The 16,425-nt window shown below is 40.5% G+C and overlaps 1 protein-coding gene across 2 annotated transcripts in view; it reads right to left on the reverse strand.

Annotated features, from left to right (window-relative positions):
• ACOXL (acyl-CoA oxidase like) overlaps positions 1-16,425 on the reverse strand; it is a 337,247-nt gene that overhangs the window by 143,577 nt on the left and 177,245 nt on the right. For both annotated transcript variants that reach the window (XM_006047013.3, XM_006047014.3), the window contains exon 12: positions 710-863. In XM_006047013.3, the coding sequence (XP_006047075.1) occupies positions 710-863 (154 nt within the window). The remainder of the gene's footprint in view (positions 1-709; positions 864-16,425) is intronic.

The following is a 16,425-nucleotide window of genomic DNA, read 5'->3' on the forward strand; positions in this document are numbered from 1 at the left end:
ACCAGAGCTGATGTCCACAGCCGTGCCATGCTACCAAGTCACAGGTTCAAAAATCGCACATCCCTCCCATGTCCTGCCCTCCAAGACCCCACTTGGGTCCCCTTTCTCACCAGCTCTGGGCTCCTGCAGGTGCCTCCACTCTTAGGGTCATGCAGGAAGAGGGCATAGATCCAGCTGTTCGCAGAGTCCCCTTGACTCTCCGAAGATTCACGTAAGGGTTTCTCATACCTCACTGCACAGTCCAGTCTGAGGCCAGCGCTGGGGATGCTTTCAACATGCCCTAAGCACTTGGCATGTCCCCATCTGCCTCGTTCCCAGGGTAGAAACCTCTGGGGTCATTTCCTGCATTCTCCACAAGGGATTGAAACACTGGAGCCAGGCTTGGATCATCTGGCCCCTGTTGGCCCTTTCCTATCCTGTCAACAACTCACCACCACCGAGTTTCATGACAGATACTGAGGGCCTCCACGGACCCAGCATTTTACAGGCATGGCCTGCGTCTGTCTGGCGGCATCAGGGAAGATGGACATGCACAGATGACAAGGCTAAGGGGTGCACCCAGGGTCACAAGGCAGATGGGAATTTCACCTGGTTCCAAAGCCCACTGGCCACACGGTCCTTCCCCAACACATGCTGTATGTGTAACCGGTAACCTGTAACCATGCAGACTCTGCCAGACCGGTGGCCCGAGGGGTCCGAGGGCGCTCACCATGCCTCCGGTGCATTCGCGACAGTCCTGCAGGCAGCTGACGTTCTCCCAGGTGCTGTAGGCCTTCAGCCCTGCCACGAGCGCCTGCAGCGGGCGACTGTCGACAAGCTCCTTCCCACGGAAGATGTCCTCATCCAGAAGGGTGCCGGCATACCTGCAAGACAAGCGGAGATGGGTGATGGGTGCATTGTGTCCCGAGCATACGTGCTCATCAGGGATAGGGGTCTCACAATTCCTTTGGGTTTTGGTGTTGGGATGCTCCTAAAATTAGTTTTCCCTTTTCTGAAAGAATTTGTGTAAGATCAGTATGTTTCCTTTTTTCAAGTATTTAATGGATTTCACAAGCTATTGTGATGTCAAAGCTATTGAAGTTTTCTACTTCTTTTTGGGTCACTTTCGGTACTATGCATCTTTCAAGAAATTTGTCTATTTCATATATGCTATCAAATGTATTGGCATTACATTAACATCACATTAATAATAATGATATTTAATTTTATCCATTCAGTGTCTGTGGGATCTATAGTAAAGTTCTCTCTTTTATTCTAGATACTGGTAACTTGTGTCTATTTTTTTCTGCATCAGTCTAGAAAGATGGTACCGATGATCCTACATGCAGGGCAACAAAGGAGAATAGGCTTTTGGACTCAGTGGGAGCAGGCGAGGGTGGGATGATTTAAAGGTCTTTCAATTTTATTTATTTATTGAAAGAAAAATAGTTTGGGGCTTGTTTATTCTCTATTATTTGACCATTTCTTGTTTCATTTTTATTATTCTTTGTACTTACTTTGGATTTAACTTGTTCATCTTTTTATAGTTTCTTAAAATAGAAATTTATTCCAGTGGTTTTAGACCTTTCTTTTGTGTTGTAAGCATCTAAAGGAATACGTTTTTCTCTGAGTACTATCTTAGTTGCATACCACACATTTTGACATGCTCTGTTTCATGTCCATTCAAAATATTTTCTAATTTCCCTGTGATTTCTACTTTGACCTATGAATGATGTGTGTTATTTGGTTTCCTTGTATGTAAGGATTATTCCAGATATTTTTCTGTTACTAATGTTAGCTTAATTTCATTCTAACCAGCGAACATACTTTGTGTCGTATCAGTCATTCTAAATCTACATGGTCTGTCTTGACGCATGGTCTATGTGCCCTGAGTGGGCATTCGCTTGTGCCCAGCAGAGTGATTGACAGATGCCACTGAGTCTGTCAGTAATGCTCTTCATATGATTTACAGCATCGCTGGACTTCTGTCTGTTTCATCAGTTACCCAGAGAGAAGGGCTGATGTCTGCAACTATACGTGAGGATTTGCTCATTTCCCCTTTCAGTGCTGTCCACTTTTGCTTCCTGTATTTTGATGCCATTTTGTGGAATCCATACACATTTAGACTGTTACATCTTCTTGATGAGTAGACTCCTTAGTCATCATGAAGCGATCTTCTTTACCTCTGGTAATGTTCCTTTTTCTGAGGTCTACTTTATCCAATCTTAGTAAATCCACGCCAGCTCTTTCACAGTTAATGTTTACAGGTGTAAATTTTTTATTCTCATACTTGTAACCTATTTGTCTTTAATTTTAAGTGAGTTTCTTGTAGAAAGCATCTAGTTCAGTCTTAACTTATCATGTCTTGACAATCTGAAAATAGGAGTGTTTAAATCATTTAATTCAATGTAATTATTAAGGTGACAATTTAAAACCTCTGCCTCACAAGTTTTCCCCTGCTTATCCCATATGTTCTTTTCCCTCTGCTCCAGTCTTCTTTTGATTAACTGAATAATCTTTAGTATTCCAGTGTTAGATTTTAAACTGTTACTCATTTTTTCAGCAATTTTTCTATGGCCTAAAACATGCTACTTTAACTTAGGACATTTTCCCTCAAATAGTGTTATACCACTTCAAGGATAATGTAGGACCCTTGTAATAATACAATACATAATTCCTTTTCATTCTTCCATCCATTATGTCACTGCTGAGACAAAAATATGTTCTATATACATAACAAACTTCATTGCTATTTTTGCTTTAAACAAAGTTTCTTTTTTTCTTTATCAACGTTACTGGGGATTAATTTATTCCCAACAGATTGAATTATTCAAAGTGCACCATTTAAAGAGTTTTGACAACTCTATGTACCCACAAGAATATCACCAAATCAACCTACAGAATGCTTTCTAAAGAATGCCTCATCCCTTTTTGCAGTCCATCTCCTCCACCTCCTCCCATCTCTGGACGACCACCGACCAGCTCTTTGTTAGTATGGATTAGTTTGCATTTTATGTAGATGGGGTTATACAGTGCATGCCCTGTCTTGCTTTTCTCAATCAGCATATTGTCATGAGATCCATCCGTCCACCCATATAGCACCATGTATTAGTAGTTGTCTCTTTTCATTGCTGGCCAGAATTCCATTCAAACGCATACATTACATTTCATTTATGCATTCACTTGACAAACATTTTCATTCCTTCCAGTTTGGAGCTACAACAAGTGAAGCTGCTAAGAAAATTCATGTAAGAATCTTAGAGGAGACATATGTCTTTATTTCTCTTGAGTAAACACGTAGGAGTGAAATGACTGGGCCATATGGAATACGTATTTTTAACTTTTTAAGAAACTGCCAAACAATTTTCCAAAGTGGCTGTGCAACTTTACATCCCCACAGGGGATGCAGGGGAATCCTAGTTGTTCCGGCCAACAAGCCATCTTTGCGGTCCTTTTCATTTTAGTCATCCTAATGGGCATGTCATCACTTTCCTGCCAAGAAGCAAGAGTCTTCTGATTTCATGGCTGCATTCACCGTCTGCAATGATTTTAGAGCCCAAGAAGAGGAAATCTGTCACTACTTCCATCTTTTCCCCCTTCTATTTGCCATGCAGTACTGTGGCCAGATGCCATGATCTTAATTTTTTAATATTTAGTCTTAAGCTGGCCCTTTCACTCTCCTCCTTCACCCTCATCAAGAGGCTCTTTAGTTCCTCTTCACTCTCTGCCATTAGCGTACTATCATATGCATCTCTGAGGTCATTGATGTTTCTCTCGCCTTTCTTGATTCCAGCTTGTAACTCATCCAGCCTGGCATTTCTCATGATGTGCTCAGCATATAGGTTAAACAAACAGGGTGACAGTAGACAGCCCTGTTATGACAATTTTGAACCAATTTTGAACCTTTCTCAATTTTGAACCAGTTGTTCCATATAGGGTTCTAACTGTTGCTTCTTGACCCACATACAGCTTTCCTGGGAGACAGGTATGATGGGCTGGTGCTCCCATCTCTCTGAGAGCTTTCCAGAGTTTGTCATGATCCAGTCAAAAGCTTTAGTCAATGAAACAGAGATAGATGTTCTTCTGAAATTCCCTCGCTTTTTCTATAATCCAGCGATTGTTGGTAATTTGATCTTTAGTTTTTCTTCCATTTCTAAACCCAGCTTGGACATCTGGAAGTTCTTGGTTCGCATAATGCTGAAGCCTAGCATGCAAGATTTTAAGCATGACCTTACTAGCGTGGGAGATGAGTGCAATTGTCTGATGCTTAGCACATTCTTTGGTACTACCCTTCTTGGGAATTGGGACGACAAGGATAGACCTTTTTCCAGTCTTGTGGCCACTGCTGGGTCTTCCAGATATGCTGAGATAACAAATGCAAAACCTTGATGGAATCATCCTTTAGAGATTTGAATAGTTCTGGAATTTCATTGCATCCATTAGCACTATTAACAGCTTTAGTAACAGCAGATGACAAGCCTAGACAGTGTGTTGAGAAGCAGAGACATTACTCTGCCAACAAAGGTCCATATAGTCAAGGCTATAGTTTTCCCAGTGGTCGCATACAGTTGTGAGAGCTGGAAGCCATAGAATTGATGACTTTGAACTGTGGTGCTGGAGAAGACTCCTGAAAGTCCCTTGGACAGCAAGGAGATCAAACCAGTCAATCTTAAGGGAGATAAATCCTGAACAGTCACTGGAAGGACTGATGCTGAAGCTGAAGCTCCAGTATTTTGGTTATCTGATGCGAACGAAAGACTCATTGGAAAAGTCCCTGATGCTGGGAAAGATTGAGGGCAGAAGGAGAAGAGGGCATCAGAGAATGAGATGGCTAGACAGCATCACCAATGAACTCATCAAACATGAACTCAAAGATGAATATGTTTGATGAGTTCATCAAACATGAACTCAGGCAAACTCTGGGAGATGGTGAGGGACATGGAAGCCAGGCATGCTGCAGTCCATGGGACTGCAAAAAGTCGGACACGATTGGGCGAATGAACAACAACAAATGGATATGTAATGATAATCCTCATGCTTTGAATCTGCATTGCTCGGATAACTAATGATCACAAAACTTTTTTTTTATGGTCTATTGCCTGACCATATCTTCTTTCATTGGGCTTCCCAGGTAACTCAGTGGTAAACAATGCAGGAGATGCAGGTTTGATTCTGGTTCGGGAAGATCCCCTAAAGAAGGAAATGGCTACCCACTCCAGTATTATTGCCTGGAGAATCCCATGGACAGAGGAGCCTGGTGGGTTACAGTCCAGGGGAGTCACAAAAGAGTCAGACATGACTGAGGGACTAACACTGTGTGTGTGTGCGTTACAGTGCTCTGTTAGTTTCTACTGTACAGCACAGTGAATCAGCTATATATATGAATATATCCCCTTTCTTGAGGGATTTCCTTCCTATTTCGGTCACCACAGAATGTTGAGTAGAGCTCCCTGTGCTGTACAGCTGATTCTCATTAGTCCAGGGTTGATCCCTGGGTCGAGACGATTCCCTGGAAAAGGGAATGGCCACACACTCCAATATTCTTGCCTAGGAAATCCCACAGACAGAGGAGCCTGGCAGGCTACACTCCACAGGGTCACAGAGTCAGACAGGACTGAGCGACTGAGCAAACCATATTTCCTTATGAGCAATGTGCATGTCAGGGCCCAGAGGGAGTGGGCAGCACTCTAACATGTGCTGGGGCACAGTCACCCGTGCCCTGGGCTGTGGCTGTAGGGCAATGACTCTCAGAGAAGCTCAGGACTGGCCATTTAAAAAATGTACCTGATGCCCCTCTGACCTCCCTAAATACACACACACACACACACACACCCCTGGATGTTCCCCAGGGTGGAAATGGGTGGGAAATACATTGACTAAGAAAAGGAAGAATCATTGAGGCTCTCTTAGAAGAGATTTGGTAAGATTTCTTTGCAATACTAGCCTGAGATTTTTTTTCGGGGGGAAGAGGAGGCTCAAGAGGGAGGAGATATACATATATGTGTGTGTGTGTATATATATATATATATATAATTATGACTTTCTCATTGTTGTATGACAGAAACCAACACAACAATGTAAAGCAATTTTCCTCCAACTAAAAAACTGAAAATAAATGTGAAGAGCCAACTGATTGGAAAAGACCTTGATGCTGGGAAAAATTGAAGGCAGGAGAAGACAGGGATTACAGAGGATGATGTGGTTGCATGGCATCACTGATTCAATGGACATGAGTTTGAGCAAGCTCTGGGAGACTGTGAAGGACAGGGAAGCCTGGCATGCTGCAGTCCATGGAGTCACAAGAAATCAGACATGACTGAATGACTGAACAACAAAAATGAAAAGAATAATAAAAATTTTTAAAAAGAAAAGGAATTTTAAATAATGAGATGAACACTGACAGGACATGGGCCCTACTGAGGATGAATGACCAATGGCCAGACACAGTGGTTCCCCTAGTGGCACTTAGAAAGTCAAGAAACACCTGGAGTAACAGGCAAATTTGGCCTTGGAGTACAGAATGAAGCAGAGCAAAGGCTCATAGAGTTTTGCCAAGAGAACACACTGGTCATAGCAAACACCTTCTTCCAACAACACAAGAGAAGACTCTACACATGGACATCACTAGATGGTCAACACCGAAATCAGATTGATTATATTCTTTGCAGCCAAACATGGATAAGCTCTATACAGTCAGCAAAAACAAGACCAGGAGCTGACTGTGGCTCAGATCATGAACTCCTTATTGCCAAGTTCAGACTTGAATTGAAGACAGTGTGGAAAATCAACAGACCATTCAGATATGACCTAAATCAAATCCCTTATGATTATACAGTGGAAGTGAGGAACAGATTTAAGGGACTAGATCTGATAGATAGAGTGCCTGATGAACTATGGATGGAGCTTCATGACATTGCACAGGAGACAGAGATCAGGACCATCCCCATGGAAAAGAAATGCAAAAAAGCAAAGTGGCTGTCTGAGGAGGCCTTACAAATAGCTGTGAAAAGAAGAGAAATGAAAAGCAAGGGAGAAAAGGAAAGATATAAGCATCTGAATGCAGAGTTCCAAAGAATAGCAAGGAGAGATAAGAAAGCCTTCCTTAGCGATCAATGCAAAGAAATAGAGGGAAACAACAGAATGGGAAAGACTAGAGATCTCTTCAAGAAAATTAGAGATACCAAGGGAACATTTCATGCAAAGATGGGCTCTGGAGAGGACAGAAATGGTATGGGCCTAACAGAAGCAGAAGATATTAAGAAGAGGTGGCAAGAATACACAGAACTGTACAAAAAGGATTTTCACAACCCAGATAATCACGATGGTGTGATCACTCACCTAGAGCCAGACATCCTGGAATGTGAAGTCAAGTGGGCCTTAGAAAGCATCACTACAAACAAAGCTAGTGGAGGCGATGGAATTCCAGTTGAACTCTTTCAAATCCTGAAAGATGATGCTATGAAAGTGCTGCACTCAATATGCCAGCAAATTTGGAAAACTCAGTAGTGGCTATAGGACTGGAAAAGGTCAGTTTTCATTCCAATCCCAAAGAAAGGCAATGCCAAAGAATGCTCAAACTACTGCACAATTGCACTCATCTCACACGCTAGTAAAGTAATGCTCAAAATTCTCCAAGCCAGGCTTCAGCAATATGTGAACCGTGAACTTCCTGATGTTCAAGCTGGTTTTAGAAAAGGCAGAGGAACCAGAGACCAAATTGCCAACAACCGATGGATCACCAAAAAAGCAAGAGAGTTCCAGAAAAGCATCTATTTCTGCTTTACTGACTATGCCAAAGCCTTTGACTGTGTGGATCACAATAAACTGGAAAATTCTGAAAGAGATGGGAATACCAGACCACCTGACCTGCCTCTTGAGAAACCTGCATGCAGGTCAGGAAGCAACAGTTAGAACTGGACATGGAACAACAGACTGGTTCCAAATAGGAAAAGGAGTATGTCAAGGCTGTATATTGTCACCCTGCTTATTTAACTTATATGCAGGGTATATCATGAGAAATGCTGGGCTGGAGGAAGCACAAGCTGGAATCAAGATTTCCGGGAGAAATATCAATAACCTCAGATATGCAGATGACACCACCCTTATGGCAGAAAGTGAAGAAAAACTAAAGAGCCTCTTGATGAAAGTGAAAGAGGAGAGTGGAAAATGTTGGCTTAAAGCTCAACATTCAGAAAACTAAGATCACGGCATCTGCTCCCATCACTTCATGGGAAATAGATGGGGAAACAGTGGCTGACTTTATTTTTCTGGGCTCCAAAATCACTGCAGATGGTGATTGCAGCCATGAAATTAAAAGACGCTTACTGCTTAGAAGGAAAGCTATGACCAACCTAGACAGTATATTAAAAAGCAGAGACATTACTTTGACAACAAAGGTCCATCTGGTCAAGACTATGGTTTTTCCAGTAGTCATGTATGGATGTGAGAGTTGGAATGTGAAGAAAGCTGACTGCCGAAGAATTGATGCTTTTGAACTGTAGTGTTGGAGAAGACTCTTGAGAGTCCCTTGGACTGCAAGGAGATCCAACCAGTCCATCCTAAAGGAGATCAGTCCTGGGTGTTCATTGGAAGGACTGATGTTGAAGCTGAAACTGCAATACTTGGCCACCTGATGCGAAGAGCTGACTCATTTGAAAAGCCCCTGATGCTGGGAGGGATTGGGGGCAGGAGGAGAAGGGGACGACAGCGGATGAGATGGCTGGATGGCAGCCCTGACTCGATGCACGTGAGTTTGGGTGGACTCTGGGAGTCGGTGATCAGCAGGGAGCCTGGCGTGCCCCAGTTCATGAGGTCGCAAAGAGTCGGACACGACTGAGGGACTGAACTGAACTGAACTGAACTGAATGGCACTTATCCATTGTCAGACTCTCACGTCTACTTGCCAAGGAGCTCTGAGAAACCCTTCTGTGTTCAGGATATGTAAGAGTCCAAGGGGCACATGTCTTAAGAAAGTCTGATATAAGAAACTTGGAGGGGCCCAGAAGATAAATTAGGGAATAGAGATTCTGTGGCAAAAACATTCCACATCTCCAAACCTGTTTATTTAACAGGTAATGCTTCTAGAAACATGAACTATTTGTTTACGGGTTACGTCCACTTGAAGTGTTAGAAACCACTATCGAGCAAAATTCATGAGAAGTGCACATTGAGTATCTCTAAAACTGTTAAGTCAGCAAGAGGGCAGGATTCCATTTACAAAAATCTGTGTTACATAAAAGTAAACAAGACATTTTGGCAATATGATTTCAGGATTATATTAAAAACACAGTTCAACAGTATCATAAACAGTATTATACATGTTATATAATATACTATATGTAGTATTTGATTTATAGTTATAGTCTTCATTTGGTGGAGGAACTCTAAGAAGCTTAATGTCCCTGGAACTCCACTTTTTGATAAGGACAGAACTATGGTGAATTTCTTTTTTAAAAAAATATTTATTTCTTTATCTGGCTGTGTCGGGTCTTAGTTGTGGCATGCAGGATCTTTAGTTGTGGCAAGTGGGATCTAGTTCCCTGACCAGAGATGGAACCCGGGATCCCTGCATTGGAAGAACAGAGTCTTAGCCACTGGATCACCAAGAATGCTCCCTTTGGTGAATTTCTGAGACTATGAAGTATCATTCTATCCATTCATTTATTCAAAAATATTAATAAAATCTTACTTTATGCCTGGCACAGTTTTTTTTTTTTCCTAGTTGGTTCAGTCATGTCCGACTCTGTGCGACCCCATAGACGGCAGCCCACCAGGTTCCCCCGTCCCTGGGATTCTCCAGGTAAGAACACGGCACAGTTCTAGGTAGGTGCTATGGAGACATCCATCAAAAACAAAGACAGAAACTTGGTCAGTTGTCACAAGACATTAAATGAGTTTACTCCATGTAAAAATCTTAGGACAGTGCCTGGTACATGACAGGCAATTGAATATGTGTCAAGCTATCATCTTAATTTTATCTTTACAGGTCTTGGGCGAAATGAGAAGGCCTGGATCCAGTATAAAGACAGAAGCATTGGACTTCCTTGGTGGTCCAGTGCCTAAGACTTCACCTCCGAAAGCAGTGGGTGTGGATTCAATCACTGGTTGGGGAGATAAGATCCCACATGCCTCACAGCACAAATACTGAAACACAAAATAGAAGGAATATTATGAAAAAAATTTTAAAGGCTTGAAAAAACAAGTGATCCACATTAAAAAAAAAAAAAAAACCAGCAACACAATGGTGAAGTGGTCCCTCCTGGCCTGGAACGCAGCCTGGACTGCTGAGCTGCCCATGTGGCCTGGAATAAATAACAGGAGAGGCAAACCTAAAATACTCCTATTGCCTGGCACGTCACACACACTGAGCTTTTTAAGAAGCTGTCAGAGACATTCTAAGCTAGGAAATTCATTTTTGTGGCAAACCCCACTAGATGATTCCAAGGAGGGACTTCAACAACCAACTGCCCTGGCCAACTAGCCCTGGATGCCATCCTCACAATGTATAACTTCTGCTTCAAAAACCATCAAAATATTTAATGGCAAAGCTCCAAACAGCCTCATGCCAAGAGTGATGTAATCACACAAGGTAATTTCATTCAGTTGAGTTGAAGTACCCCATGAAGAAAGTCAGGCTACTCTTAGATGTGGCAATGCCAAATTAAGGATCCACAATTCCCATGCTCAAAGAATCCATGATGGTAAACCAAGAGCCATGGTACAATGAGTAAAGGAAGCCAGGATGCTGCTCCAAGAGGCCTATAAAGCCCTCCTTATTCCAGGAGAGTGGGAGCAGTTACAGATTTCATTTTCTTTGGCTCTAAAATCACTGTGAATAGCGACTGCAACCATGAAATGATTATTATTTTTTTTAGAGTATCTCTAGTCTTCTTATTTTTCTTATATTTTTTACTTTTTTATTTTTTAACTTTACAATATTGTATTGGTTTTGCCATATATCAACATGAATCCGCCACAGGTATACACGTGTTCCCCATCCTGAACCCTCCTCCCTCCTCCCTCCTCCCTCCCCGTACCATCCCTCTGGGTCGTCCCAGTGCACCAGCCCCAAGCATCCAGTATCGTGCATCGAACCTGGACTGGCAACTAGTTTCATATATGATATTATACATGTTTCAATGCCATTCTCCCAAATCATCCCCCACTCTCCCACTCCCACAGAGTCCAAAAGACTGTTCTATACATCAGTGTCTCTTTTGCTGTCTCGTATACAGGGTTATTGTTACCATCTTTCTAAATTCCATATATATGCATTAGTATACTGTATTGGTGTTTTTCTTTCTGGCTTACTTCACTCTGTATAATAGGCTCCAGTTTCATCCACCTCATTAGAACTGATTCAAATGTATTCTTTTTAATGGCTCCACTGTGTATATGTACCACAGCTTTCTTATCCATTCGTCTGCTGATGGACATCTAGGTTGCTTCCATGCCCTGGCTATTATAAACAGTGCTGCAATGAACATTGGGGTACATGTGTCTCTTTCAATTCTGGTTTCCTCAGTGTGTATGCCCAGCAGTGGGATTGGTGGGTCATAAGGCAGTTCTATTTCCAGTTTTTTAAGGAATCTCCACACTGTTCTCCAGAGTGGCTGTACTAGTTTGCATTCCCACAAACAGTGTAAGAGGGTTCCCTTTTCTCCACACCCTCTCCAGCATTTATTGCTTGTAGACTTTTGGATCGCAGCCATTCTGACCGGCATGAAATGGTACCTCATAGTGGTTTTGATTTGCATTTCTCTGATAATGAGTGATGTTGAGCATTTTTCATGTGTTTGTTAGCCATCTGTATGTCTTCTTTGGAGAAATGTCTATTTAGCTCTTTGGCCCATTTTTTGATTGGGCCATTTATTTTTCTGGAATTGAGCTGTAGGAGTTGCTTGTATATTTTTGAGATTAGTTGCTTGTCAGTTGCTTCATTTGCTATTATTTTCTCCCATTCTGAAGGCTGTCTTTTCACCTTGCTTATAGTTTCCTTTGTTGTGCAGAAGCTTTTAAGTTTAATTAGGTCCCATTTGTTTATTTTTGCTTTTATTTCCAATATTCTGGGAGGCGGGTCATAGAGGATCCTGCTGTGATGTATGTCGGAGAGTGTTTTGCCTATGTTCTCCTCTAGGAGTTTTATAGTTTCTAGTCTTACGTTTAGATCTTTAATCCATTTTGAGGTTTTTTTGGTGTATGGTGTTAGAAAGTGTTCTAATTTCATTCTTTTACAAGTGGTTGACCAGTTTTCCCAGCACCACTTGTTAAAGAGATTTTCTTTAATCCATTGTATATTCTTGCTTCCTTTGTCAAAGATAAGGTGTCCATAGGTGTGTGGATTTATCTCTGGGCTTTCTATTTTGTTCCATTGATCTATATTTCTGTCTTTGTGCCAGTACCATACCGTCTTGATGACTGTGGCTTTGTAGTAGAGCCTGAAGTCAGGTAGGTTGATTCCTCCAGTTCCATTCTTCTTTCTCAAGATTGCTTTGGCTATTCGAAGTTTTTTGTATTTCCATACAAATTGTGAAATTATTTGTTCTACCTCTGTGAAGAATACCATTGGTAGCTTGATAGGGATTGCATTGAATCTATAGATTGCCTTGGGTAGTATACTCATTTTCACTATATTGATTCTTCCAACCCATGAACATGGTATATTTCTCCATCTATTAGTGTCCTCTTTGATTTCTTTCACCAGTGTTTTATACTTTTCTATATATAGGTCTTTAGTTTCTTTAGGTAGATATATTCCTAAGTATTTTATTCTTTTCATTGCAATGGTGAATGGAATTGTTTCCTTAATTTCTCTTTCTGTTTTCTCATTATTAGTGTATAGGAATGCAAGGGATTTCTGTGTGTTGATTTTATATCCTGCAACTTTACTATAGTCATTGACTAGTTCTAGTAATTTTCTGGTGGAGTCTTTAGGGTTTTCTCTGTAGAGGATCATGTCATCTGCAAACAGTGAGAGTTTTACTTCTTCTTTTCCAATTTGGATTCCTTTTATTTCTTTTTCTGCTCTGATTGCTGTGGCCAAAACTTCCAAAACTATGTTGAATAGTAATGGTGAAAGTGGGTACCCTTGTCTTGTTCCTGACTTTAGGGAAAATGCTTTCAATTTTTCACCATTGAGGATAATGTTTGCTGTGGGTTTGTCATATATAGCTTTTATTATGTTGAGGTATGTTCCTTCTATTCCTGCTTTCTGGAGAGTTTTTATCATAAATGGATGTTGAATTTTGTCAAAGGCTTTCTCTGCATCTATTGAGATAATCATATGGTTTTTATTTTTCACTTTGTTAATGTAGTGTATAAAATTGATTGATTTGCGGATATTGAAGAATCCTTGCATCCCTGGGATAAAGCCCACTTGGTCATGGTGTATGATCTTTCTAATGTGTTGTTGGATTCTGATTGCTAGAATTTTGTTAAGGATTTTTGCATCTATGTTCATCAGTGATATTGGCCTGTAGTTTTCTTTTTTTGTGGCATATTTGTCAGGTTTTGGTACTAGGGTGATGGTGGCCTCATAGAATGAGTTTGGAAGTTTACCTTCCTCTGCAATTTTCTGGAAGAGTTTGAGTACAATAGGTGTTAGCTCTTCTCTAAATTTTTGGTAGAATTCAGCTGTGAAGCCGTCTGGACCTGGGTTTTGTTTGCTGGAAGATTTCTGATTACAGTTTCAATTTCGGTGCTTGTGATGGGTCTGTTAAGATTTTCTATTTCTTCCTGATCCAGTTTCGGAAAGTTGTACTTTTCTAAGAATTTGTCCATTTCTTCCACGTTGTCCATTTTATTGGCATATAATTGCTGATCGTAGTCTCTTATGATCCTTTGTATTTCTGTGTTGTCTGTTGTGATCTCTCCATTTTCATTTCTAATTTTATTGATTTGATTTTTCTCCCTTTGTTTCTTGATGAGTCTGGCTAATGGTTTGTCAATTTTGTTTATCCTTTCAAAGAACCAGCTTTTGGCTTTGTTGATTTTTGCTATGGTCTCTTTTGTTTCTTTTGCATTTATTTCTGCCCTAATTTTTAAGATTTCTTTCCTTCTACTAACCCTGAGGTTCTTCATTTCTTCCTTTTCTAGTTGCTTTAGGTGTAGAGTTAGGTTATTTATTTGACTTTTTTCTTGTTTCTTGAGGTATGCCTGTATTGCTATGAACTTTCCCCTTAGGACTGCTTTTACAGTGTCCCACAGGTTTTGGGTTGTTGTGTTTTCATTTTCATTCGTTTCTATGCAAATTTTTATTTCTTTTTTGATTTCTTCTGTGATTTGTTGGTTATTCAGCAGCTTGTTGTTCAGCCTCCACATGTTGAAATTTTTAATAGTTTTTCTCCTGTAATTGAGATCTAATCTTACTGCATTGTGGCCAGAAAAGATGCTTGGAATGATTTCAATTTTTTTGAATTTATCAAGGCTAGCTTTATGGCCCAGGATGTGATCTATCCTGGAGAAGGTTCCGTGTGCGCTTGAGAAAAAGGTGAAATTCATTGTTTTGGGGTGAAATGTCCTATAGATATCAATTAGGTCTAACTGGTCTATTGTATAGTTTAAAGTTTGTGTTTCCTTGTTAATCTTCTGTTTAGTTGATCTATCCATAGGTGTGGGTGGGGTATTAAAGTCTCCCACTATTATTGTATTATTGTTAATTTCCCCTTTCATACTTGTTAGCATTTGTCTTACATATTGTGGTGCTCCTATGTTGGGTACATATATATTTATAATTGTTATATCTTCTTCTTGGATTGATCCTTTGATCATTATGTAGTGACCTTCTTTGTCTCTTTTCACAGCCTTTGTTTTAAAGTCTATTTTATCTGATATGAGTATTGCTACTCTTGCTTTCTTTTGGTCTCTATTTGCATGGAAAATCTTTTCCTAGCCCTTCACTTTCAGTCTGTATGTGTCCCCTGTTTTGAGGTGGGTCTCTTGTAGACAAGACAACATATATAGGGCTCTTGTTTTTGTATCCATTCAGCCATTCTTTGTCTTTTGGTTGGGGCATTCAACCCATTTACGTTTAAGGTAATTATTGATAAGTATGATCCCGTTGCCATTTACTTTATTGTTCTGGGTTCGAGTTTATACACCCTTTTTGTGTTTCCTGTCTAGAGAATATCTTTTAGTATTTGTTGGAGAGCTGGTTTGGTGGTGCTGAATTCTCTCAGCTTTTGCTTGTCTGTAAAGCTTTTGATTTCTCCTTCATATTTGAATGAGATCCTTACTGGGTACAATAATCTGGGCTATAGGTTATTTTCTTTCATCACTTTAAGTATGTCTTGCCATTCCCTCCTGGCTTGAAGAGTTTCTATTGAAAGATCAGCTGTTATCCTCATGGGAATTCCCTTGTGTGATATCTGTTGTTTTTCCCTTGCTGCTTTTAATATTTGTTCTTTGTGTTTGATCTTTGTTAATTTGATTAATATGTGTCTTGGGGTGTTTCGCCTTGGGTTTATCCTCTTTGGGACTCTCTGGGTTTCTTGGACTTGGGTGATTATTTCCTTCCCCATTTTAGGGAAGTTTTCAACTATTATCTCCTCAAGTATTTTCTCATGGTCTTTCTTTTTGTCTTCTTCTTCTGGGACGCCTATGATTCGAATGTTGTAGCGTTTAATATTGTCCTGGAGGTCTCTGAGATTGTCCTCATTTCTTTTAATTCGTTTTTCTTTTTTCCTCTCTGATTCATTTATTTCTACCATTCTATCTTCTAATTCACTAATCCTATCTTCTGCCTCTGTTATTCTACTATTTGTTGCCTCCAGAGTGTTTTTGATCTCATTTATTGCATTATTCATTATATATTGACTCTTTTTTATTTCTTCTAGGTCCTTGTTAAACCTTTCTTGCATCTTCTTAATCCTTGTCTCCAGGCTATTTATCTGTGATTCCATTTTGATTTCAAGATTTTGGATCATTTTCACTATCATTATTTGGAATTCTTTATCAGGTAGATTCCCTATCTCTTCCTCTTTGGTTTGGTTTGGTGGGCATTTATCCTGTTCCTTTACCTGCTGGGTATTCCTCTGTCTCTTCATCTTGTTTATATTGCTGTGTTTGGGGTGTCCTTTCTGTATTCTGGCAGTTTGTGGAGTTCTCTTTATTGTGGCATTTCCTCACTGTGTGTGGGTTTGTACAGGTGGCTTGTCAAGGTTTCTTGGTTAGGGAAGCTTGTGTCGGTGTTCTAGTGGGTGGAGCTGGATTTCTTCTCTCTGGAGTACAATGAAGTGTCCAGTAATGAATTATGAGATGTCTATGGTTTTGTAGTAACTTTGGGCAGCTTGTATATTGGAGCTCAGGGCTGTGTTCCTGTGTTGCTGGAGAATTTGCATGGTATGTCTTGCTCTGGAACTTGTTGGCCCTTGTGTGGTGCTTGGTTTCAGTGTAGGGAAAGCTATGACAAACCTAGACAGCATCTTAAAAAGCAGAGATATCACTTTG

This window comes from Bubalus bubalis, chromosome 12 (genome assembly GCF_019923935.1).
Source record: "Bubalus bubalis isolate 160015118507 breed Murrah chromosome 12, NDDB_SH_1, whole genome shotgun sequence".
In the NCBI taxonomy this organism is placed as follows: Eukaryota; Metazoa; Chordata; class Mammalia; order Artiodactyla; family Bovidae; genus Bubalus; species Bubalus bubalis.